The 27,098-nt window shown below is 41.6% G+C and overlaps 1 protein-coding gene across 1 annotated transcript in view; it reads left to right on the plus strand.

Moving 5' to 3' along the window:
* The window catches only part of LOC105681001, a 250,790-nt gene that overhangs the window by 194,880 nt on the left and 28,812 nt on the right, over positions 1-27,098 (plus strand). Inside the window, exon 6 of the mRNA XM_033321777.1 lies at positions 24,038-24,070. Within this exon, the coding sequence (XP_033177668.1) occupies positions 24,038-24,070 (33 nt within the window). The remainder of the gene's footprint in view (positions 1-24,037; positions 24,071-27,098) is intronic.

Consider the following 27,098-nt stretch of genomic DNA (forward strand, 5'->3'; position numbering starts at 1 on the left):
CCCCCCCCGTTTCTGCCTTTGCATTTTTTTAGCGTAATCAACGAAAATATGAAGCTTCGAGTTTTATATGACCGTAGATAATATTAAATTATTCTTATCTCGTCAAGATTTTGTTGTTAATGGGATTGAGTTTGGATTAAATGTTTCAGATAAAATCTACTTAAGACTTACGTAGGTAGAATGTCGTTTTTAACTGACGTTAATCTTACGTAAATCGTCGATGAGCTTACATTATAACCTGTTGTCAAAGGAATTTTACGATGAATCTCGAGGAGGATTCTTCACTACAAAATATAAATTGCATAGACGATTATAAGACAGTTATGTCATATTAAAGAGACACGCTGCGCTACTGCAGATTTTTATTCATTCGTAAGAATCATAAAAATATATAAAACTTCCAATGTAAACTTCTCCTTATAATATTTAACGAGCGAAACGAATCTCTAATCAAGTTCTACTTCCTTAATCCTATTCATGAAAATATGGATTTACATAAGAATTCGCAATCTACCAATGACAAAATTTAAAAAACCGGCCTTAAACTATCGTTACTAAATTTTGCACCCTTTTTGAAATTCCCCGTATATTTGTATAAGCTGTTGTAGGAAAAGATTCATTGGACGTTCGATCGGCTGGACCGCGATCGGCGCGCTTGTCGTCTTCCACTAATACTCGATCGCTCACGGTACGATTCCCAATGGCCAGCGAGAGATCTCGTCCGCTTCCGAACTTCTCTGGCCTTCCCGCACGAGACGGCCAATCCATTCATCAACCCCGTAGCATCGCATGTCGGTGCGCCCAGCGGGGGAGAGTTAACGCGCAGCAAGGGCGCTGCCCTCTGAACCCGAGAAGATTCTTCACCGTGCGAGTAAATCGCTCGATCTCGGACTTCTTCGCGTCGAGTTATCGTTATTGGCCACGATTGTGCTCGGATCTCGGCGGATACGCGCTTTCCAGGCCGATCCAATATACATAGGGATATGCACGTGTAATTCTCCGCGACTCTCGCGTCGAACGTTTCCTTATCTCGATCATCATCTTCAACACAGGGATTTCTCGTTGGCTTTTCGAAAATCTAAACGATCTGTCCCTATTTCCCTCCATCTGCTCTTTTCTTTCTTCTGCCTCTCTTTTTTTTCCTTTTTTTTCTGGTATGGTATCTTTCGTTCTCGACCCTCGACGGTCATCCGAGTCACCTCAATTATCAAGATTCGCGGCTAGGTTCAAGAGGAAACTGGACTATCTGATGACGATTCGGACTGATTCTCTTCTGGCCACTTGCCTGGGATGTTGATGCGGTTATCTGCCCCTGAGATGGAACTGCGAGTGACACGAGTGCGAATTGCGATGGGAGATTGGAAAGGTTTTAGCGTAGGGTGATTTTCGATGGAGAAATTTGTTCTAGGCGATGCGTGTATCCTGTGGCAAGTTGGGGTAATGTGAAATTTAATGGGGATAAAGAGGCTTTATGGTAATGTCGGTTGTAACCGAAGATAAGCATTTTGTTTCTACTTGCGAGTAAATGAGTGCGCTGACGAATGCGTCAAAGCAATAAAATATATAAGTAGATTCTTATGAGAATGTCGATTTTCGATCTCCAGTTGCTTCGTTTGCCAGAACGATAGTTCGACAGAATCCACATATCCACTGTAACAATGGCCTAAGACGAAGTGAAAACGTGAAATCCAAATTTCCAAAATTCGGAAATTTCCAAGTGAGCCAAGAAGTGGCTCACTTTCCGCAAACAAATTTGTGTCCTCAGCGAGGCGACCAAAACGCGATACGTGTTTAGATAAACTATAGCGAGGTTTTCGCGCGTGCAGGCAATCTTGCAGCGCGTATGTTTTTCTGTTCTCCATTCTTTTCTCTTTTTTTTTTATATTTATTCAGCCCACAGATTTCCGCGATGGCTGGCTGCGAGAAATTATTTTGCGCGTACTACGGGGCGACGATGAGATATGTATCGGGCGCAAAAAAATTGCATGATGTCGCGAGAAGGACGGAATCGCGGCGTTTCTGACCGTTTTCGACCGGGGAATAATGGCGAGCTCGAACAAACAGTTGCTGTCTGCGAAACAATCCGCGTAACGCCTTGTTATCCCAACACCAATCGCTTGTACGCTTGCTATACCGGCTGTCCCGTTCGACGAAATTTTTTTCTCGCCGAGATGCGACTGATAACGATCGCGCGGCACCCTTTCCGGTATCGATTTCGGAACGTTCGAAGCATCCCTTTCGTCGTTGTGTAATTCAGGAGACATTGTCCGATGGTATTTGTCGCGAATCAAATTAGCTCGTTATCGGAAAACCGGAATGATTTACTTGCTAGAAATACTAGGAATCTGATTTCCTCAACGAACAAAGCTTAATGGACAGTTCTATGAATGCCGTTTCAAGATTCATTCGCTCAAACCGAACAATCGAGTTTTAGAAAGGGTCGCATCTAAGATGTTTAAACTTTAAAACTGTCTCTTCCATTCAATCCGCGAGTGAATCCCGGGATCAGTTTTTAGAAAGGCAACTATACCACGTACTAATTTATTCAACGAATTAAAGTTTCCGAACAGAGGGAGAGAAAGAGAGAAAACGTCATTGGCAAACGAGGTCGCGATCCAATAAAAGTGTCCGTCCCTTTTATTCGAATCGAAGATTCATCGCGACCTCTCGGTAATATTTATTGTTCTTACGGGCGTCGATTCGAGAAGATGGCCCGACGAGGTTGTATCAATGCACGAGCGAGGAAGAAGAAGAGAGAGATAGAGATCCGTGAAGTCCGATCCAGGCGACCTTGAATAGGCACGAACCGCGTGTGCAGGACAAACAGACGTGCACCGAACGGACAGAGAGACTGGACCGCTAACAGAGAGGCTGTATGGCGTCTCTGATTGCCCATTGTCCGACTAATAAGATATTCTATCATCTGTGGTCGTGGCGGTGGTGGCCCCGGCCGTTTCGTGAGACGAACTTTCCAACTCGGCACCCACGGCCAATCACCTTCGAGATTTAACCGAGATCGACCAATGGTATCGCGGTGCCGCGGCCTCGTAAGTGCTCGGCGCTCGTTTTTCTTCGGCTGGTCGTTTTGCCGGGCAAATGAGCTCGGCGTAAGTCAACCGATAAATAATATCTGACTTCGCGACCAGCTGCGAGCTTTAATGCGGCCCCGTGTAAAAGTGTAATGGGGGCTTAATTGAACCCACCCAGGACATCCACGGACGTCTACGTAGGTAGCCGTCTATTTATATTCGTTCGTGCATACATCTGCTCCAAGCACCGTTTCGTTGCCTCGTATATTCTTCGTTCGAATCGTGGATCCTCGATCGCGTTACGATTTTCTTCCTTTCGAGGGAAAGTATCGAATTCATCTTGAGAAAGTACGTATAGACAGAGGCATACGTTGTGCCAGATAAACGACATTTGATCCTCGGATCGCCTCTGCCTCCCACGGTTTCCCATCTTCCATTGCTTTTCAATTTCAGGGACGGTTCGATCGCGTTTTAATTGCCATCGATGAGACAGCAGGCTCGTGTAGTGCACCGCGCGCCGCGCCGCGCCGCGCCGCTACCGCTAATGCCCGGGATATCGATAATTAGAGTTAATTGGTTTTCGCAATAGAAAATGGCCGGCGCAGCGAACAAGAGCTGCGAACAGCGGCGCAAAGTCGCCCCGGAACTCGTTCGATTCCACGGTTTCTCTCTCTTTATCTCCCTCGTTTCCTATCGCGTAGCGAGTTTACCGTTCCGCCAGTCGTCCTGCGTAACTCGTTCTTTCCTCTCCCCTTTCCCTCTCCTTCCTCGTTTCTCGCGCGCCCGCTACGCGACAGGAATTAAAGGCGAATGATAAATTAATTCGATAAAGACGTTCATTAGGGAGCTAGCAATGTATCTCGTTTTGGATGGTGTGCCTATCTGGACACATGTATCTCACCGAATTCTCGTTCTCGTTCGCCACAGCCGCGCGTTCAAAACCGATCTGCCTTCAAGGCCTTTCTAACGCGTTCGAGATTCGACATTTACGCACGTGTACCACCTGCGAGAATGTCTCTGCCCCTTCCACATTCCACCTTTTACCCTTCCACTTTTGCTTGGAGAAGAATTCCATCGATGAGGTATCGCGCAACACGACGAAGCTCGAATGATTAACGATCGCGATAATCCCGCGTCTCTTCAGGAGTTTTCCGGCTCCAGCTAGGCTGGTCGAACGGTCATTTTGCAACGTCCATTTCACTCGGTCCCTCGCAGGCCAATGAGTGCGCTAGCACGCGAAATAAATGCAACTTTCCCTGGCAAGCCACTCGACTCTCCAGCAGCCTTGATATATCGCTTCTGAATTCCGCTCGGGCATTTCTTTTTTCCCCCTGGTTTCTCGTTTTTTTCTTCTCGACCATCCGACCGCCAACCCATTATCCGGTGCACATTTTTGGACGATATCGGAGGGAAATCTATCTTCGTCCCTCCCCTCGCCAACCCTTCTATCGAGCTTTCTTCTCGCGAAGAAAGGGTGCACAAACATCGAAACGTTGGCAGCAAGTATCGCGACCAGTCATCTTTTAATCGAAGAAAAATGTTTGCTTTCGTTACGATATCGTCGAGTCGTTTGATTTTATCGTGCGATAGATAGATAGAGCATGTGTGGTATCAGGTACAAGGTGCTTCTGTTACTGGTGACAGCTATTTTTTAGTGGATAGATGGATTTGGAAGTCACAGACAGATTCGTAGAAAATCATACATACAGATACGTTCGCTGGTAAACGTGCCGGAAATGCGGATGTTAAACCGGAGGTATAATAGAATTTGCGTGGTATGTTTAGAACAATGACCTGGCTTGGAAAACGACATAAAGACAATTCCTCGGTAAATAAATTATAATGATAAAAATAATACATAAGAAGAATAATATGATTTCACTAAATTATCATCGAATTACTTCATCCCCTAAACTCAGCATCCGAGCTACAAAAACAGAAGAATTAAACGAAAGAATAGAGAATCCACTTGCAAGCCAATTGTACGTGATTATGCTAGTCGAGGCTGTTAGAAGGGACGTTTAACGCAAAAACTACGTGGCCATTGTTCTCTGTAGAGTCCATTCTTGAAACGAGTACCATTAACAGCAGCACACCCTGTATATATCGACGTGGCCTACCCGGGCATTCAGCGACGCCGAGAAACGAGAATGGATTTCGATTAATCTGTAGGCAGAGGAACAAACACGGATCCGGTTTTGTAACTGAAAACGTTAACAACCGACTCGTAAAACACGTCATTCCCGTCCACTCGGGGATTAAACGCGTCTCGTACAGGAAGTTACATTCGACGAATCCTTAATTCGCGAACAGGGGTCCAGCGTGATTCGCGTGCGTTTCGAGATAACCGCCGGATACCCGGTGCTAATTGAGCGATAGTCTTCGACGATAGTTGTAATACCCTTCATGCTCCCGTTCTTTTATTTCCTTCTGCTCGTCGTCTTCGTTGCATCGAGTCCTTAACAAGTGGTTTTCTTGGAAACACACCTGTCAATGTTCTTCTTAATTCGATATATTTTGCTTCCATCTTTATTTCTATTTTTGCTTCTGGCTTTTCCCAACGATCGGTTCCGGTGTTTGAACGTTTCACGCGGGTTGGTACATTTGTCGTGTAATGGAATTTTCTCTATATGGATTTGTTGCAATACAAATACATAGATAGTTCTAGACAGAATGAAATGAGAATTTTGGTAACGTAGAATTGATCGACAGTATACCGAATCTTAGAAATTGTCGCCGACTGAAAAATATGAAATACGATTTATCATATTTTTCCGTTTTAGAAAAAAATGTAGAGACAAAAGATATTAGACACGAAAAGAAACTAGATTATTACAATGAGACAAGATAAAATTAACACCGTTGCACTTCAGCATCGTCTTTTATCTTACAATAGCATCCGCGTCGTTGAAGTTTTCAATCTGTAGTTTACGAAGGACGTTCGCGCAGTTCCGTTTCGTAATCGAGACATCGCCGGAATACCGAATGGCAAGTTTAAAATCCGTCATGAAATTCCCCCGGCTGGTAACGAATTACATTCTCGAAAACGTTACAATGGTCGATGTAGAAATAAGAGGACGGAACAGGGATGAGAAGGGAAACTGTTTTTCGCCATCAGAGGAATTTCATTCGACGAAGTGAAATAATACGATCCCGCGCGAATAAAGGGTGGGGAATTTTGTTATTTTCGTTGGCGAATACAGCAGACGAGCAGCGACTCGAATGTTTGCCGTTTAACACGGCCACGCCGCTCTTCAATGAACTTTAATAGTGTTGTAAATAATATTTCTTCCTAATTATACCGCTGGCGGTTCGAGCGTTTACGTCGCTGCCGACGCGTTGCTGATTAAGTTTCAAACTGCTCGTTTTATTTCCCGTTGCTGTTAGCCATACGTTGTATGATCGAAAAAAAATGATGTCACAAAGGGACGGAGAGTACAAAATAACCGCAGAAACAACGCGCCGTGTCGTCTCTTTAACGCGAAAAATGAATTCCAACGTTTACAAATCGTTCTTCGTCGCGTAATTCGCGGGTAGCAAGTTGATTGGAGGCAGCTGAATTATATTAGCCGAAACGAAATAAAACAGAGCGAAAAAGACGGACGAGGAAGAGAGAAAAGGGATGGAGGAAAATACGCAGACAAATCGTAGAGGCGAAATTATAAATTCTAATTTTGTGCGCTCGCGACGATGTATTTACACGCCTTTCGGGCTGTTTTAATGAAAGCAAACAGCGATTTTTCAGTCACCGGTCCAGACGGAAATTCGTCAACGTTGTAAATAATAACGTTACGCTGACTGTACGGCGCGTTCGCTCGATGAAAATCTTCGACGAGAGCTGGACATTTCCTGATTCTACGAAGGTAGACGGAAAATTAGAAGCTGGGTAAAATCACGAGGGCCTGGCGGAATAAAATTAATTAAATGCATTAGAAGAAAAAGAAGGAGATAGAAATAAAAGGAAAGGAAAAGAAGCGGAGGAAGGTGAAGAAGGAAAAAGGAAAAGGAGGGTCGAATCGAAGCCATTGGAAGCGGTGTGGTCGTAGCAGGCTACGGGACGAAATTTCACGGAGTGGCAGTTTCTGGCTCACACGAAAAGGGTTGTCGCATTTACGGTGGCTCTTTTGGTTCTGGTCCGTCTCCAGGAAAAACGCAGCGAATTTCGCTGTATGAAGGCGGCGATCGTTTGGGAAAGAAAGAGGGACCGAATCGACGAAACGTCGAATTGAGTACCGCCCTAATCGTGTCGAGATCTGGTCCTATGGTGTGATGCACGTGGGTATATGGCGTACTTAGTCGACAGCGACGAGAGATCAACGTGGAGAGGCAGCGGGGATCAACCGGGAAGAGATACAGGGAAGAGTGGAGGCCACGATGGGGACAACGCGAGAACGGGCCACGGGAGAAACACGGCCGATAGACGGAGTAAGAAACAGCGGAAAATGGACGAGGGTGAGCGAGAACGGGGACAAGATCGTGAGAGAACCGGGAGGGTGAGAGGAAGGAGGGGGTGGATTCGAGTGAATGAGAGTCCTGATGGTAGAAGGAGTACCAGAGGAGGGTAACATCGGAAAGGGAAGGAGAGAAGGAGAGAGAGAAGGAGAGAGAGACTGCTGACGGTGGTCGAGAGAGTCGATCGAGCGTGGGTTGCGGGGCTGGCTAATGCGAATATGCTGTCGTCCAGATAGAAAGAGATACCCGATAGCGAATCTGTGTCCGACACGGATGTCGAATTAGCTTGGATTTAGGTTGCCCGGGGAACTGACAAATAGTTATTGCTTGATTAGGTGCCGGTAGTACTGGCACCTACCATACCGGCGCAACCAACACCCCTTATCCTCCTTTTTCCCCTATGGTCGAATCATGGTGGGGAGCGATTTTTTGGCCGACAAGGGTACCTTAGGGTAGTTTATCACCGAAAGAATACGATCGCAAGGGATTTTCGAAAAAGAAGAAGGTTTCGAGGTTGGCAAACATTTTGAGACGTCGATGAAACCTTCCGCTTTTGTGCTAACGATTCGTCGTATAGAAGAAACTCAGGTTTCCACTATCTTTTCGTGGCAACTTTTCTCGATTCTTCTGCTGGCTGTTTCCGTTTACAAATGGACACATCGATAAATGAGTTTGTCTCCTATCTTTGACCCGGCGTCGTCTTAAATCGTTTCGTTTCTCATCCGTCGATTCTTCCAACGGATCGCTCTGATAAAGAAAAGTTTTCGCGTTAAACTTGTTTTCCATTCTAGACACGGTATTCCGAAGGGAAATGGTAATTAAGCGATTCAACTCTCGTAAATACGTTAACAGTGTAAAGAATAGAGGAATTTAATATTTAAAAACAACCATCGGTTTATATACACCGGCGCTAGAGCGAGCGGACATTCAACGAATTCGTTTTAATTTCGCGCGGCACGGTATCACTCGGCGTATTTAGCCGAAATATCGAAAATCTATAGGCCGAGAATATCGTTAAACGTACGTCGAAAACAACTTTAAAAAATATTAATAAACTGATAAAAAGCGTCACGTCCCGCGGAAAAATAATCAACGCTAATTGAAGCGTGTAGCCGTGATGATGCGGAAAAACAATGCAACCAATACATAAACAGGAGAGCGCGAACATGTATACACGTACACACGTGGGTGGGCGGGCGCGCGTGCGTGGCATCGATTAAAAATTAATCATCCCAATTACACAAGCTTTTTCCGTAGCGGCCGGCGTGTGCACCGGCGTTCGTTATTGTAATTGAATCTCGAAAAATTCAATGCATCGAATATCACTGTCTGTAATACAAATCAAACTTTATACGCACCAGATTTATGACATTTATGATATCATTATTATTACATATTTTCATTATTGCTCGCAACTGAATACGTACCCTTGTTCACGGCTCGTATTGTATTGAGGAAATTGAATAGAAAATAAGCGAATGAAATAAAAGAAAAAAGGCAACACTAGCGAGGAAAATAGTCAAACATTTCCTCACCATCATGCGTCACGGCACGGTATATTACGCTGTATCCACATTGGAGTTCGTGATCAGGTTTACAAACAGTATGGCTTAAAAATTCTCTGTTCGTGAAACTGTTCGAGAAGAACTGGACCGGAGCGTTTAATTATTTTCATATGTTCTACGCTATCCTTCGGCTGTTCACAAGCTGTTCGTGATTGGTTCGCCTACAGAACGAAGTTTTCGCCAGACGAGCAAAGAAGAAAAGCACACTTGAATTTCATGGTGTATGTTTGTAGTAACGTAAAAGAATTGATTGTGTTTCTTATTTAATATATTAAAATGAATATCGTTGTTGATAAAAGCATTTGCTTTATTTATTTAATACACATACTTCCTTAAATAATAAGCGATAACAGTATTTAATTTATATTAAATTATATTATCATATATTTAACAATAACTGTTGATACTTAATTTATCGTTTGTTATTTAAAAAGATATATGCACTAAATGAATAATGTAAATCTTTTATCAACAATAATGTTCGCTTTAATAATAACAATAGAAACTCTATCATAAACAAATATATTCAATAATATGATATTTTCGACATCATAGTACCGAATATTAAATGTGAATCGCTATATACTGCTTTACTTCACTCTGCCTATTTTATGTCACTCGCGCTACCCATTTCTCACTCGTGTCCTGGTGCATGCACGGTGCTTGGAAATCTAAATATCTGGAGAGGTTCGCAGGGACACCACTCCATTTCTTGGTATTCGGGAATTGTTCGTCAATTTGTTACAAGCACGTTCGCGAAAAATCAACAAGCAGCTGTAACATGTTTGCGAACAATGTTCGTCAACATGTTCACTAACAGGGACGCACCTTACACGAGCAAGTAACGCATCGAAATTCTCTATTTCGTTCGCATCTCTTTCGTCTTTACGACTTATTCTCCAATATAGCGTACACAGTTTACGACCAACGGTATCCCTTCCCTTACGCTCCGCTCCCGAAACTTTTTCCATTTAATTAGCAGAATTATTCCAATTTAAATTTCACCACTGGCGTGAACATTCCGAATGTTTTTTCTTTCCCCCCTTATTCATACGTTTCCTTATCTCACGCTTTGTCATTGTTGTTGTTGCTCGTTCGTTCATTTCAATTTATCAATCACCTACAATTATTATACACACGATGTGAACGATATTCGATGTTAAAAGAAAAAAAAAAAAAAAACGTGCGTGGACGAAACGGGATGGCAGATCACGTACAACGAGAAGGACAGAAATTAATGGTAATAACTCTTTTCCGAGTCATGTGTCGTACCATGGCAGAAACAACTGTTAAAGCCAAATGTCGTTCTCATCAAGGATTGACGATGGTGGCCGTGTCAGGCTCGTAATAGGCCTTTCTAAAACAGTGGCTGCTATGAGGAATGGATCGTACGTGGGTCAGTTGGGGATACGTTCGGTTGGTAACGGTATAATGCAGAATTAAGAACGGCCATCTTTTCTCTTCATTTGACTCGTCCGTGTTTATGGAGGTTAACGAGACCTACGGGGGCGGCCGATCGAACGATTTTATTTGTTAAATTACGCGCAATTAATGATTAATCCGTTCGTTAACGGCAAACACGAGCGTAATTGCTAATTACAAATTAATTTAGTCGACGGGCTTACGGTGCGCGTACACGGCAGACGTAATTCGAAATTAATTACTATATGATCCGTGATTTAAATTTATAATCCTATTCGGCCGCCATTGTAATTTCCGAGTTATTACCGTTTACTGTCCCAATTTCTGATCGAACCCACCACTATTAATATATTCATCCTTTATCCGCGTGATCGCACGAACAGCAAAATTAGGGATTTCCTTGCGACGAAAGCTGTTGCAGCCGCATCGCTGCCTGTCAGCTTTGAAACGCTAACGATCCACGTTTTAACCTATGTATATATAACGTTTTCTCTACGATATATATATGAATATAATATAACTAAATATAAAGTAAAAAATAAAATATGTATAATACATATAATATATGGTATAATGTAACTATATATATATATATAGAATAAGATATAATAAGAGATTTTATATATATAAACATATGCAGTAACATCAACATTCTTTGTCACCAGAAATACAGATTTTTCTAACCATGTAAAACACGTTGGCACGGCAGCAAAAAAAATTAGAAAGATCTGAAAAAAATACAAAAAAAAAAAAAAAAATCAGTGAGCGAAGGGAGTACAACGGAAAGCTGGATACGGACAAACGCGACGACGGTGCGAAATCCGCCGTTATAAAACAACAACGGTGAAAATTTGTTTCCAGTGTAGCAAAACTCGCGAGAGCGAGGCTGGCGACGTCAAAGTATCGTCCCGCACTGTTCTATCCTGATCTCCATGGCGTCGCTAACCGAACCGACCAAGCTAAACCAAAAAAGGTAGAAATAGAGAAAAAAAGAAGAGAAACAGGAAGAAATTTTTTTTCGAATAACCGATCCTCGACTCGGCAGCCACGAGTCGAACAAAAAAATCGATAGAAAACAAGCACGCGTGGCGCGTTACGGATCGTGGCGGAGTCATGCGACCGCCGTCATTTTTACCCTCGACCAACCCCATAGGCCGGGTTGGTTCTATGCATGTCTGAGTGGTGTCCTACAAGTAATGATTACCGGATTACCAGAATTTCCCATGTGCCGGTCGGCGCATACGTGTATCTCATCAGTCCGCGGCGGAACTTCTCGTTCGGGGATCGATAACGAAGGGCGGACGAGAAACGAACGAGATCGAGTCCGATCCAGTGTTACCTGAAGCCATTCCGGGAATCGTTTGTTCGTTGAATTAACATATAAATTAGGCCTCGACTGGCGTCCATTGCCTCGCGGACTCGTACGTTTCTCTTACCTCTCTTCTATAGCTGTACGCGTTCAGGTTGGACGTATTTTCAATTATTTCCTGTGTCTTCCACGGAAACCACCGATATGGTTTTGTGTAGTCGCCGGAATATCCCGAGTTTTTGTTGGTAAATAAAAAATGTGGATGTTACGATTTTGGGGCGATGGTTTTGGAATTGTTGTTTGACGTGAGAGGGTATGCGGAATTTTTATTCCAGGAAGGATAGGAATTTATTTCACAAAGGAAGTATTTATATATATGAAGTATTTTATTGGCGAAGAATATGATATTGTTTATTGGAAATATGATTTTAAAGATTTTGCTGGTTGATTTTTATATAGTGAATAAAAAATACGGATGTTACGATTTTCGACAGGATGTTTAAGTGTTCCGTTATGGAATAGTGGAATTTAGTATCTTTTAGCGCGCAAACCTGATGTTTTTCTCCTATGTATTTTTATATTTTAGGTGTTAAGTAAATATTAGCCGAGCGATATTAAAAATACGAATTCCCATTTTTACTGCCTCAATTGTAACAAAATATTTGTCTCGCTTTTAAAATAACGTGCGGTGTGTGTATTTGTTTCCGTCCGTATATTTAGCCACGAAGATAAAGGTTATAAAGGTGCGACTTTATCCTATTTGTAAAATATACAGGAAAAACGTGCAATTTGAAATTACTTTATTTAGTTACGTATTAATCATATTCTAAAAAAAAAAAAAAAAAAATTGGTTACTAAAATATGGGCTACAGCTTTTAAGTATCATTGGCCGATTTGGAACACTAGCATGAACACTAGCATAGAATTAATGAGAATCTAGCAACTAGGAGCAGTACATATCATGTTATAATGAAATCAACAAATAATCGATATCTTTGTCAAAAGTATTGGTTATCATATCTTAAATGATAGATACTTAATTTTCAGGTAGAATAATAACAAAATTATTACTTATCATATTTTGCCTTGTGATATTCTATTAGAATTGTTCCTAGTGATTTGCCGGAAATTTAAAATCAAATAAGAACAAATGGAAACCGCAATAAATTACAAGTACAGAGTTAATTTCGTTTGATAAAAGAAGCATTTTCAATATTTACACGAATTTTAAGTAGCGAGAGAAAGAAAGAAAATCTACGAAAAATTGAATTAAATCCACATAATTGCGGCAAACAGTCGGAAGGTTGATGGAAAAAAGGAGCAGACTAACGTTAATTCTAGAGAACGCGGTTAATTAGAATTTTATTGGGGTCCGAGCGGGAAATGAATACGAATGAAAAGCCTCATTTTTACAAGCGATGGAAAAAAGGAAACGCGTTTGATAGGTGGTTCCAGAAACAGCCGGTATTATTTGCAGTTTTATATAGAATATCAAGAACGAGAGTGAAGTCTCTGCAGTAACAGAAGATCAGTTTTATAGCATGTTCTGGTATTTCCATATTAAATCACGGTCGCCGGGAACGCGAATGCGGTTATGGGACCACAAAGGCAACTCGTAAAATACATATATATATAATCTACATATATATATATATAAAATAAAGAGAAGAAAGAACATGGGAGAAACAAAGACAGTGTATAAGTATGTAATTCATGCACGTGTTTCTGAATCAAGCGATCGTCCGAATCAAAGGTTACGAAACACCGACAAATAATTTGATTAGACACAATAGAAGGATTTACATGCCGCGGCCTCTTTGAAGCGGCCAGCAAAAATATTAACTAGTGTTGCGACGTGACGCACACTCTCAACTCCGAAACACAGTTCCAACTTCTTCGTCCCCTTTAACGAAATTTACGTCGGATACCTTTTGTCGGACAAAAATTTTGTTGAACAAAACCAAAGTTGTGGCTCAAAAGTATCCAGACACTTACCTACTTTTGACAAGATATAATTTAATTACAAAATCGTGAATAAAAATTGTAATATGTGTCAATAAGTAATCGTTGTATTATTATTATCATAGCATTAGAAAGCTAATAGGCACGAATAGATAGAAACGTATTGTACCATAATTTTTCAACAAAATTTATTACAGAACATTCTTTGTATATTCCTTACGTATTAGGATAAGATAAAGATTCTTTTAAACCCATAAAAATGCTAATGTCATTAATTCAAGTATTAATATTTCACTTAGTGGAATTGACTCTAATTACATAGTTTTCAATTAAGATCAATTCCAAAGGACTTTGCTATTTAATAGCGATCGATTAATCGAAAGAGATTCACGGTCACTTTCGTTGACGAATTTTCGTGGATCACCGCAGCACGAATAAATCCCTAATATTCCCTCTATTACGTTGGAAGCTGGGCCGACGCCGCCGTTCACCGATGAACCGTCAGTTCATTTAGCTTGCCCGGCCATCAATAGATAATGTGTAACGAACGTGTAACGTAAAGTTTCCATCATGTTGCACAAAGCAGACGCGTGTATGCGGAACCACCGTTGCGGTAAAGCAGTGCGGTTCGTATCCCTATATGTCATATTAGCCTAAAAGGTTAACCTCGACTGTTTTACTCGGTTAATTGTAAATACTCTCCATGTACTCTCGATACTCAATAAAAACTCTCCATGACGATATATTATATATATTTTACAATGGCGCGTTCGATGTGGCTGACTGGCGTGTAATTAAAAGGCAAATATCACGAATTCTCGTGAGCCGGTGGTTACTTTGACCGTACACTGAAATTGACATCAAAGTAATTATCGCGAAGGCGAAGAAGTGATGCGGAATATGTTACGGACAGATGTGAAAAACTGATCGTTAACACTCTCGTATCTTTATTGCCAAGAACTTTCATATATCTGTTATTATTCGTTATGAAGATCAATAAACTGCGAGTTAAGTGTTTCAAAGATGGAAAATTGAAGGCTGAAGAAGATTTAGAAATTTAAAAATTGATTCTAAAAACTTAGAAATTCAGTAATTTGGATTACTCTATCACAGTCACTTTAAATTTCTTCAGATATCTGGTTTCAACGATACAAAGTTCTCTCCGCATTTATCTAACAAATAAGCTACGTTGATACCTATTCATTTGCGTCAATCAAAATTCGTTGCACCCTGCGCCGCGTGTCAAGAGTGCTAAAGCGAAATGTGAGTCTGTATCACGGCAGCTGGTTTCAATTGCAGCAATAATCGAACGTAAATATCTAGAAATAGGTAGCTGGGCACCGTGACTCGACCAGTCCGTATTCTCTCATGGATCCTGCTCGATGATACTTGTGGTCGGGTCGCGCGGCGAATCCGCGTAATAAGCTTACACCATGGGACGGTGGACTTGTAAAACGCGAAACGATAACATATAGGAATACTTTTTAGTGGTTCAATTTATCCGCCGTTTTTACGGCGGGTCGGAAAAATGAAATTTTGAATAGATCCAATTTACGTTTTTAGAGCTATCGTTCCGCGATAAGATCAATCGTACTCGCTGGCCGGAATCGACGTATGAAAATTTTTACGTTCTATCAGCTTTGTTACCATTTACCTCCAGAACTATTCTACGTCAACGGGATTAATCTTATTTTTTCTTCTTTTGTTTTCTTCCTACTTGGTCGAATCGATCGTAGAGAAGTCGACTTTTATTCACTTGCATTTTATATCCTGTCTTTACGATCGGAACTTTCAACGTCTGACCAATGCCAGAGTTCTTCGAGTTCGATAATATGTATACATCTTATACAACGTCCATGCTTTCTGTTGTTCGTTGCACGTTTCGAAGCTTGGTGTTCTGAAGAGTACGCGTAGCACGTGTTTGTTCCTTTTCCCGTGTATTCATCGCCAGATATCGACTCATTAACGACATATTGGTTTACCAACGTTTAACAAACAAGTACCTAATGAAGGCTCAAGTTACGGTAGATATATTCCATCGTGTATCTAATTTAGAACATATTCACGTTTACCATGGTCCGCGCGGCGAGATCGCGATGATTAGGCAACACGCGTACTAACGTGTTTATTCTACGAATAGTCTACATTTTCACTATATTATACGATATTCATACCGTATCCAAGATATTGCTATCGAATATATAAAAATAGAGAAAGGAAAAGAATAAATGTATGTATTGTATACCAAAAAATTAGGAATAAATCATGTACGCTCATCCCCTGTAGCGATAGGGTAATAACTTGTAACAGTGTAAACATCGATAGAGATGTCGACGTCCATCTAAAAGCTACGAAGAGAAGGGACGCTATGAAGGGTGAGTTGGCGATCGGTAGATGCGCGTCGTGGTAACGCCATTAATCGCGATATATTCTCAGGGAAAACGCGCGTGATTTGGACAGGGGTGTGGTGTCAGTGGGTGCGGGCGCGTGGAATCGATGGAGCGCGGAATCGGTCGCGGAGTACCGACCAATTAGTCGGCCGATGATTGGCGCGTGTAAACCGAAACGATGACGTCGCTGGCGAACCAACGACCGACGCCCTCGCCGTTCGTAAACCGGCCGGGACCGTACGGTTACCTATCGGTCTCTCTACCTGCTGCCAACACACCACGCACACATACGCTTTCACATGGTGCTACACATACGCGTAATACATAGAGGCACACATAGATATCGTGCAAGAGAAGAGAAGCGAGCACGCGCACCCAAACAGCCCAGCACACTCGGGCTACCATCACGAGCACCGTCAAATATCCGTGTGGACGGTTACAGGCCGGACTAATGGAATTGATTAAAATGTGTTCGATCAACCGAACCGCGGGCCCACCCCTGACCATCCACCTAGCGTGTTCACCTAGCTTCCACCTCCATCCAGCATCGCTTCTATCTCTCTACGCCGTTCTGATCCACCCTGCTGCCTCCTCCCTGTCCTCTGGCTACCGAGGCTGACCCTAGAACCAGCGGGGCGCAATCGAATATTTGCGTTTAGGTAGCCACGTCGACGCGGAAAATGCTATCTTTGTCAATTAATTCAACCTGTTGTCGCTCGGCAGCTCGACGTGCTCTCGCTAGCTCGCTCGCTCGCCCGCTCTTCCGTATACTCCTGTCTGCTTGCCAGGCTGGCCTACACCCGCCTCTCTGTACGAGAACGACGATCGGGAAAATTGGCGGTTTTGTGGTCGCCATCCACCGGGAAAGGACCAACGCCTGGGAAATTTGTCTCCCGCGAGCCTATTCGCGATACTTTCTACGTTTAACTTGCATTTCCTACATTTCATTTAACTTGGATTTGCATCGATATTCGAGTGTCTCTTAACAGGTGTCATTTGTTCCCTTTATCTTGTATCAGATAACGCTACGATCGATTTAATCCATTCGAGACTGATCTCGAAGTAAACGATTCCCCATTAGGAGTAGACATTTTAATGTCCTGATATTTCTGATCGTAAACTCGCTTGAACTCAAAATACTCACTTTGTTCTTCGTTTTGAAAATAATATTCTTTCTTAACCGAGTTGACATTGGTTACTATGAGACAGAGCTAAATTTCAGGGTATTCATTTTCGAGAATAATGAAATAACGACAAACTATTTCTCATTAAATGTAAATGAAATTAATATCTGGAATGTTCCAATATCTCAAGTTTAGATTATAAGGTGTAGATTTCGCTGTATGACACACATAATCTGATTTCGAACGAATCAAACAAGGATTTGAAAATTTCAGAAATAAGAAAGTTCCTTCATTTCTATCACTTAGCAAGGATTATCAAATACCTCAACATCTGACAGACTTTCCACCTGGCTTCTATAATTGTCCTAAGCTAGATATCGTCATTGGTTGATCAAAATCGTTAAACATACAAGTGCATGGTTCGTGTAGCCACCTATGTTCGTAGATACAGAAAGAGAGGAGAGGGGGCGAGCAGAGACGGATAAGGTGAAAAATAAGGGAATAAATAAAACAGATGTCTCCGAGGCAGGCCTTAGCCAGTGTCGCTAATGAACTGGTCTTTCTCGTCTCTCTCAGGCCGACACGGCAACCCACTGTTCGCCTTCGTTCGCAGCTGTTCCTGGACAGTACTCGACCGGTCTTCATTATACTCGCCTCTCTGTCGTTAATTGCGCACGCACCTACGTAAGCATGGCGCCGTGTCGTACCGCCCGGGAATTAACCCGATATCGCGTGGACTCTCGCGTTCCTGATAAATTTATGGCTGTTCCGCGTGCGTTGCCAACAGCGCGTCGCGTTGGAAAGCTCGCGTGCGCACGGGCGCGCGTTTTACCGACACGTTGGCCCTACTTTCGCCACGACGAAAAATTATCTGTCGAAGCAATCGCCAACACTGTGCCGTGTGATCACCTGGCTGTGGCTCCTTCTTGTCTCTCTGTAATGTTCGTATTGTGGTTAGGCTTCGGAGAAATTGTACTATCAAATTTAGTGGTAAACAAATATCTTCTAGTCGTATATGAATAAAGCTCGTTAGGGTAGTAATGTAGCTACACAAAACCATATACGTGTAACGTCATTCTTTTCAGAAGTTCCAAGATATTTTTCACAATATTATCCGTCTCAATCAATATTTGCTATTTCTTTACCATCCCAAATTTATTTCAAACTTCTATGGTCGACAGGTTGCACGTTGCACGCGATAACCCGCCGCTATTTTTTCACCACAAGCATTTAACAAGCTATAAATAAACCTCAAACTGGAGTCACTAAAAAAATCTTAATACGAATGCAAATTTGTCGTGCTCTTATTAAAATATTCAGGGACTTACTCGCGATGCATCGAACCACGCAGGCTATCCGTCTCCTAATGGAAAATTCACAAAAAGAAGCTCGTCCCCTGTATCATCAACAGCTCCTCGAGTCTCTAATAGAACTACCTACATACTCCAGCAGCAAAAAGCTGCATATAGTACAGTCGCGTCCGGTAATCACCGCGTTGTCGATGAAAAACGCGCGAAACCTCGCAATGGCGTTTCACACGTTGTAGATCGCGATTGACAACGAGGCAGCGATACCACACGCAAAGGGAAGAAAATCGTCGGTGAGTCGAAGTCGGCCGCGATTTATCGTATACACGAGAAAAGAAATAACGCGAGAACGAATCCGTGCATGGACGTTGGAGCGATTGGTCGCTAAGCTGACGAGGATACAGGGTTGAGACGCGTGGATTACAAATCGTCGCCAAGTATCCAGTTTCAACCTGTTACGGACATTGAAAAATCTGGCAGGTACTCGCGCTCCAAGGAATTTCCTATCAATTAAGGACAGGTTTCCACGGTACGCCGGCGTTGGAGGACGCCTTTTTTACATCCCCTCCTCTTCTACGCTCGCCACGCTGGTCGCCTTATCCGCGTTTTCATTCCTGTTTCTCTCATTTGTACAGTTAGTCGCTTAAACAGTTCCCGGCCATGAATAAAAGCGTCCATCCTCGCGCGGTCATTCTTCTTATTTACATTCCCACGATTGCGCCGCCGCGTAACTTTTACCAGGGTGAATTAATTTACCGTTGTAAAGCTGCTGCTAGACTCGAATCCATCCCGAAACCGTATCCACGGACGTCTCGATTTATGGAAATTGATTTTCCGCAAACGATGCGTTGATCGCGATGTCTGATGCTGATGTGGAAAAAGAATATTTTCTTGGCGTTTTAATGATGGTTGACGTGATATTATATGTTTCTTCGTGGATAAAGCATGGGCAGGATTTTCTCTTCCTTGATTGAATATTATCGGTGAAACTATACTAACTAAAAACTATACTATATATGTGAATCTAGATTCTACTACAAAGTGAATCCAGATTTACTACTTACGATTTACAATATCAGATTCTTCGAGTATTTTGCAATTACATATAAAAAATTATGAATGTTTTATTATTATATATTATATTCAATATTTTCAAATATTACAAAAAAAGAATTTCTTGTGTTTATTTGAATTAATAATACACGATATAAAGTATTAAAATCAAACTTTGAAATTTCGTACCTTAGTCGCAGAAATTTGCGGATTTAGACTATCAGTGATTTGGAGGGAAGAAAAGTTTCTTACACGTATATTTGGCAGAAAGTTTTCAAATTTTATGACTTAATTGTAGATTTATCTAAATTGCCGATTTATGTGTGCCATAGAAATCGGAGGACTGTTTAAATATTAACATCTCCAATACGACATCTCTGATACACGAATTTCCGTGCCTAAGTTTCACTTTCGTACAGAGCACCAAAGATTTCGACAAAGTTGTCCCGTAACGAGAACTTATCGATTTAGCATGTTACTTAAATGCAAGCACTGGTTCATTTATAGCGTTGCAGCAGCGAACGAGCAACAGTTCCCTAACAGCGACTCGCATCTCGATCCATCGAACCCGCGTTACAGGCTGAAAACGCGATAACGCGAGTCGGCGATATGGCGCGGTCGCGAGTAGCGGATTTGCAATTCGGATACGTCGTTATTTTTCGCGGCACAGTTTTACAGCGCAGTCCAGCAGCTGCATTGCTACAATTTAATTATTCGGCCCTTCTCCCCTTCTCCCGATACCCTGCGCGCTCTTTTTTCATCTGGTCCCCCTCTGGTCTGTGAAATCCGCGCGATGGCACGTATAAATTTATTCGAGAGAGCAAAACGTTGCCGAAGGAACGACCGGACAACGATAACGTTTGGTAACGTTTGAAATGTACAAAAAAAAAAAAGAAAAAATAAGAGAGACGGGGTTGAACAGGAGAGAAAAAGAGCAAGAGGTAAAAAAGGGGAGGGGGTATTTACATAGTAACAAGGCGACCGGTGGATAATTTTTTCGAGAAAGGTCGACATCAAAGCGTGGCACCGGTTGATGCGGAGCCACGACGCGACGGTGTTCCAAAAGGGCGTACACACACGCCATTTTATGGCATCCCCCTTCCGCGAGTGAAACGCTTCGTATCTAATTGGCCTTTAATTGGCCGAATGTAAATTATACATTAATGCCCCCTTTAACATTAAGCGGACGGAATAACCGTACGTTTGGCCTGTTGCAGACGACGCAGCGGGAGCTGTGCGGGCTGAATTTTTTGAAAAGCCCTCGTAAATGCCGCGCGCGCAGTTCACTACCTTTTGATAGTTCCCCCGGACGTTCGTTCGCCTCTCTTTTTGATCGTAATTGCGAACCGTCCATCCTCTTAAGATTTACGCTTCCAATTAGCTATACTTTATGGTTATAATGAATTTACATTCGTCTCCGGGTATAAATTAATCATGACCGAGGCTGATTCGAGAGGCGATTGCAGCGGACTTATGTCCACCGTGTATGGCCATTCGTCGCTTACATTCATACGTCTTTCGCATTTTTCTCCTTAATTTCTTCTTCTCCGTTTCTTTCATTTTTATTCCGATTTTTCAGTTGATAGCTGCCTTACGGATTATCCCGTCGATGTGATAAAACGAATGACACATCGCTTACTAGAAAGTAATCGATGATGTAAGATGTAAAAATATTTATTGGATTCTCGGATTATGATAATTAGGTTGCGGGTGTCTCTGCATTTATGGAAAAGTCATAAGGACAACGATGAACAGAATATGCGAAAATATTATAAAATATTCCTTATGGTAGTAATGAGTGAAACTGATCTGCGCAGTATTTCTATAATTACGATCATCATTCTAACGATGATTAACTTTATCCCAGAGGACAGACGATAAGATAGTATGAAACGATATTTATCAAATGCGCAATCACTCAAAAACAAGGATAAGTATCAGCTAAAATCGATAGAGATGACGAACGTGGATCACGTGGAACGAATCGCGAGGGACGACGCTAAATGCCAAGGTCACAAATTTCCACTGTACCACGTTATATCCGTTGGGACGTAAGCCGCGCGCAGAAGAGATGATTCTCGTATTTGGATCCGGTCCAATTCGAAAGAGGATGCGACGTGGTCGTCTAATGTGCTTTTTCGAATAAAGCTACTTACACGAAAGACGGAAATATAAATGGCTGTTATGTATGGACGAGGAGAGAGGAAGGGTCGCGATGCAGAGACGACGCGCCGTTTCCAAGACACTTTGTGTCGCGATTTATACGATGAAAAAATGGATGTTGCGTCACGAGTTTACACGCATCGATTTCATTTAAGACAATAGCACAGGATATCTAAAGTCACTTCGCCTGACTCACGAAATGAATATTTAAATAGTTGTTGTAGAAAACTTTTATAGACATGTACATATATTGTACGTGTTTTATATAAAACGTTTAAAAATTTCACTAACGCTGTTATGAGACGTCAGGATTGTCTTGATCTTGGAAACTGATCTGGATTTGAAGCTGATCTGGAAATTTATATGGACGAGATATCTATGTGAAGATTTTTCTCCTAATATTTTACAAATCATTTCAATTTATAAAAAAGCATTTTTATAAAAAAAAAAGTAGCTAGTTGTTTCGAAAATGAAGAAAAGCGACGGAAGGCGGGGTATCTGGCGAGTCCTATGAGCCGTTGAATCGCTCGATTTCCACGCGATCTTCGTAGAAGACAGAAGATTGAATCGGTCTCGGCGAGGAATCGAAACAAAAAGACACCTTTCAATGGATTATTTGTATCTATAGAAATGAAAGCGACCGGTGAATACGCGAAAGCGGACGATTCAGGCCGTGTTGCGTTAATTATCATGCTAGCGAGTCACGTTTCAATTTTTCCTGCGCTTCCTCAATAGGCTAGGGTTCAAAAGGAAAACGAACGAAGAAAGCGGATTCGACGGGTTGAATTCAGTTTATAATTATCCCGACGATAGGATAATAGCCTTATTGATAACGCTGTGTTACAATCGACGGATCGGCCAATCGTAAATCCAACTGCACGTAATTGCAAACTCCATTTGCGAATTTACATAGCTACACAAATTGCTTTTAAAAAGCCGTATAAAATAATGAAGATAGTTCGACGACTCTTAGCTATCCCGATCGTTAACGTAGATTCGTCTTTACGGCTTCGATGTGGCGCAGGAGTCTGCGGATATTCGCAGCGCATCGAGTGCCAATAAATATCTCTCTCTCTCTCTCTCTCTCTCTCTCTCTCTCTCTCTCTCTCTCTCCCTTTCTTTCAATGGAAGCGAAATCAGCGTGTGGAAAAAAAGCCCGGCACAAAGTGACCGCGTCGATTTTTATTCGCGACGCGTGCACGGGAATTTATTATTGAAATCTCGATGCCGCGGCTCGATGCTGCCACACACTCCGTTTCATCGAGTATCGACCGCGTGGCAAACGCAACAAATCCGGCCAGAAACTATGTAATTCTCCCGCGTTTTGTTTCGTTTCGTTCACGCTCGAAGCTCGTGTCATACATCTTAAATCGATCTGACGTCGATAATAGGAGAAAGACGTTGTTCGAGCTTTAGCTCGTATTAGTCTATACAAAGCTTAATGGCCAGGACTTATGGCCGATTAGCATTTGTTTGGGTTACAGTCGGATGCGGGATAATGATGCAATTAATAATGTCGCGAAACGCAGAGACAAACGTTCTGCCTTGTCTATAGAGTAGTATAGAGTACAGAGGATCTCCTTTGGCCTAACATGCCAGTATTGTACCGATATACACGTGTAGATACGCGTGCTTCTACGTATATATAGAAACACATGGATGAAAGGGATGAAAAGGAACGACGGAGAGAGACATAGAGGAAGAGACGAACACAGCTATATGTATAGGTTTGGGTAGAACGCTTGTGCCGTTGTCGCCCGTTTGCGAGAGCACAAAGTGCATCTCCAGATTTATCGATGGTTATCGATGCACGGTTCGTTTAGCGGTAAGTAGGAAGCTGGCTCTCGCGACACGAACCACTTAAGCGAGATCCGAGAGTTGCATAATGATTGTTTCTTTATGGCCAATTAAATTTCGAACTCGTCGCCTCGTTGCGCTCGTCGTGCCTCTACTGCGCGTTTCGCGCACGGCACCGCTCTCCCGTTCTATGGAACGAAATAATTAATGCCATTTCATAGTCGTTTCTCTGCCTCTAACCCTCTAGCGATCGTTCCAACTCCTTTCGAGACCTCTTCGAAAGATTCGCTTCGATGACGTTTCTTTCTATGTATTATTTTATAACCTCTCGTTTCGGTTCAAATTGAAATGATCGATGTAGGCTTTCGAATATTTTATTAAGGTTCGCGTGTATTTTTAATTTCTGAAAAATTTATTTTCCATTTAAAATGTATTTATAAAAGTTCTTTTTGTTCGTGTTTCAGAGCCGGAAACAGTATCGACGAGCAATCGTTTCGGTAAGTGAAAAAAATGTTTCATATCATTTTAGAATATATTATTTTTATAATCAAAGCAATGATATTTAGAGACTTTTCCCTCGAATATTTCCATATCTCTTGCATTTTGTATATACATATTTGGTAACGTAGAAAAATTGTGAAAAACGTCCTCCAAGAGTAAAACCGAAATCGATAATTCTTTCTAATCCAAATTCATTTAGCCTTCATAAATTAGCATGTTGGAACAACCTTAAGCAACAATATTTCTGTTTCAACGCTAGGAGAACGTCTAGTTGATAAAGAAAATTTATGCGGAAGATAAGGCGGTTCTGTTCTATTTCGCTGCACTCTGGAAACAAGTCAAATCGACCGTTTGATATCGAGTACGTGTTTCGTTCGATACGATCATTGTGAATTATTGTCGGGTGGTGGCACCTTGTCACCAGGACCCTGACTTTCGCTCTTTCACTCTGCGTAGTTATCCTCGGCCTTGAAACGCGCTACGCGACGACCATGAGCGGAACCTCCTCAAGTACAAAATCATGTCATCTTGTTCTTCATCGTTCGCTCTAATTTAACTCGATCGCATCCTTACGATATATAGTAATTTTTAGCTGAAAGAATCTGAAACACATTTTCGAATTTCACACTTACGAATTTCATATGTAAAGATCGTTACATTTATTAATAGATAATGCTCGATTAATCATTTCCTTCATGACCTAGGTAAATTATTACGCCGTGTGCAAGATCAGCAGATATCTTAATATTTATGAACAGTAATATATAACTGATAGCTTGCTTATTTAATAATGACTTGCACAGCCAAGAATAATTTATCATTTATGAAATATTATTGTAATTACAAGAAAGATATTTTTCCTTGTGATTTTCATTCGATTACCAAGCACTGCAGATTTTAGAATTCAGTAAACTTCGGCTCAAATTTCTTCTCTCAATTAGCCACATTTCGTTAAGTGAAGCAAAGCTTTGTCCATTTTCCGTGGGTCGCAATGAATCGTCCGAAAATTTATGCAACAGCCAGCCAGCCACTGCGTGTTTCGTATTATGTTTGCGACACTTCGGAAGCAATAAATTCCACTGATAAGAGTAGAACGAGCAACCTCCTCTTTATTATGAATCGCTAACTTGCACCAGTTATTTTCCACGAAAACGTTATCAGAAACCACCTTAGTGTAGAATTTCTATTTTCCTTGGATGATTTCAATATAACAGTTACATAAAAAGGAAAAAGAAAAGAAGAAAAGATTCGTTATATGCAAACTGCCATGGAGATATATTCCATTATCGCAATTTAGTTCTATATTCGTTTCCGTTGCTCGAATTCGAGCAAAACATAGGGAACGGCGTAAAACGAGTCGCACGATCGAGACGAAAGTGGTCGAAATCTGCAATGCAGATTCGCGAATCGTACCGGTGTCCGATTCCATCCACCAGTTCGTTCCCTTTCGTTCCAGACACCCGGTGCTAATTGCGAAACGCGCGAGATTCGTGGCTGGATTCGCGAGCGAAACAGACTAATGGACGTAAGCGTGCGTTTAAATACCGGAACCGTATAATCTTATGTGTGTATATAGTATATCTTGATATAATACTAGGAACAATCGCTGATCTGAAAGTACAAGTTTTCTTTGTTCTGTTATTCATTACTCGGCTGCTATCGAACACTAAGTAGCAGGAAAAATTACGCGTTTCCGGCGAAGTCGCGTGATAACCTGACGTCATGATTGTTCCTTTGAATATTCCAAAGAAAAGTTCTCTTAAGCAGTGATTATCTCGAGTTAGCGGTACGTGAAATTATCGGCATATGTATATTTATTAACCCTTTGTTTCATGGTATTGCCATAGCCGCGATAGACTTTGATCGACATGTTCTACAAAACAAAAACTGTGTTCAAGATAAATTTCTCATTATAACTTCGAGTTTTGTTCCAGTTTGTAGGATAGAAATCTATTAGATACGCAAAATTTCTCCTTTATACGTTCTATACATTCGGTGTCTTCTTAAAACGTCATTTTAAATTTTACTAATCCTTTCTGTTTGCTGAAATAAAAAGAAGATCAAACTGTGAAGATCGCAGGATTGTAGAGAGATTAAATCCCAAAGTACAAAATACGATCTTCGCAATTTTGCCCTTTTCTTTCCTTTTTTTTTATTTTGCTTCGGAGATATTCGATATTATGCAGAATGCAGATCCACGAACTGCTTAACTTTTATTCCTTCAATTATAATTTCCATTTATTTAGAAATCGTGCGTTAATTAGTTGGACCGTTAAAGTAATTTAACCAATTCAATCGAGAGAAGGGAAAAAGATGGAGGCAAAATAGACGATCGAAGGAAGAAAAATCCTGGAACGATCCGAGAAAGTTAGATGCGGAATTCCTGTATACACGACCGAGCCCCTCGAATCGAGGCTTTCGAATGCCAGCGAGAATCAAGGGGCTATCGACGGTGGGGCTCATTTTCATAAATTATATTAATTCGCCACGCCGGGGGCAACCGGTTGATTGGGTGACACGTACTACGATCATCGGATGCTTCTTGTCTCCTCTTTCTCCCTTTGCCACGACTTTCTTTTATCTTTCTCTTCTGCCTTCTTTGAAAATTCCTCGGTGCCAACGAGGGAACAAGTTTTTATGGGATCATTAAAAACGTGAAATACGGAGTGTCAGCGGTATCGTGATTATTAGAAGTGGTCTAATCGGCATAGAGGCGTTAATTAAGAGCGACGCCCAACCCGAGTAAAATAATCTTAAGAATTTCTCCTGGAAATATGTAAAGTTTTACGTATACGCATGAAACATGCGGAAAATGATATTTCCATGGGAAATTGGAATCGAAGATTATGTAAAGTTGTATGTACAGCGATTCAATGTGTGTATTTACATACATCTCGTGGAAAACTTTTACAGATATGTTATGCGAGTGGAGTAAAATTTGTTGAAATTTCGATGCTATTGGATATGAGATATCGTGATTGTATTAACACATTTACACCAGGGAACGTGAATCAACGTCTTGTA

This window comes from Bombus impatiens, unplaced genomic scaffold (genome assembly GCF_000188095.3).
Source record: "Bombus impatiens unplaced genomic scaffold, BIMP_2.2 scf_0491, whole genome shotgun sequence".
Taxonomy (NCBI): Eukaryota; Metazoa; Arthropoda; class Insecta; order Hymenoptera; family Apidae; genus Bombus; species Bombus impatiens.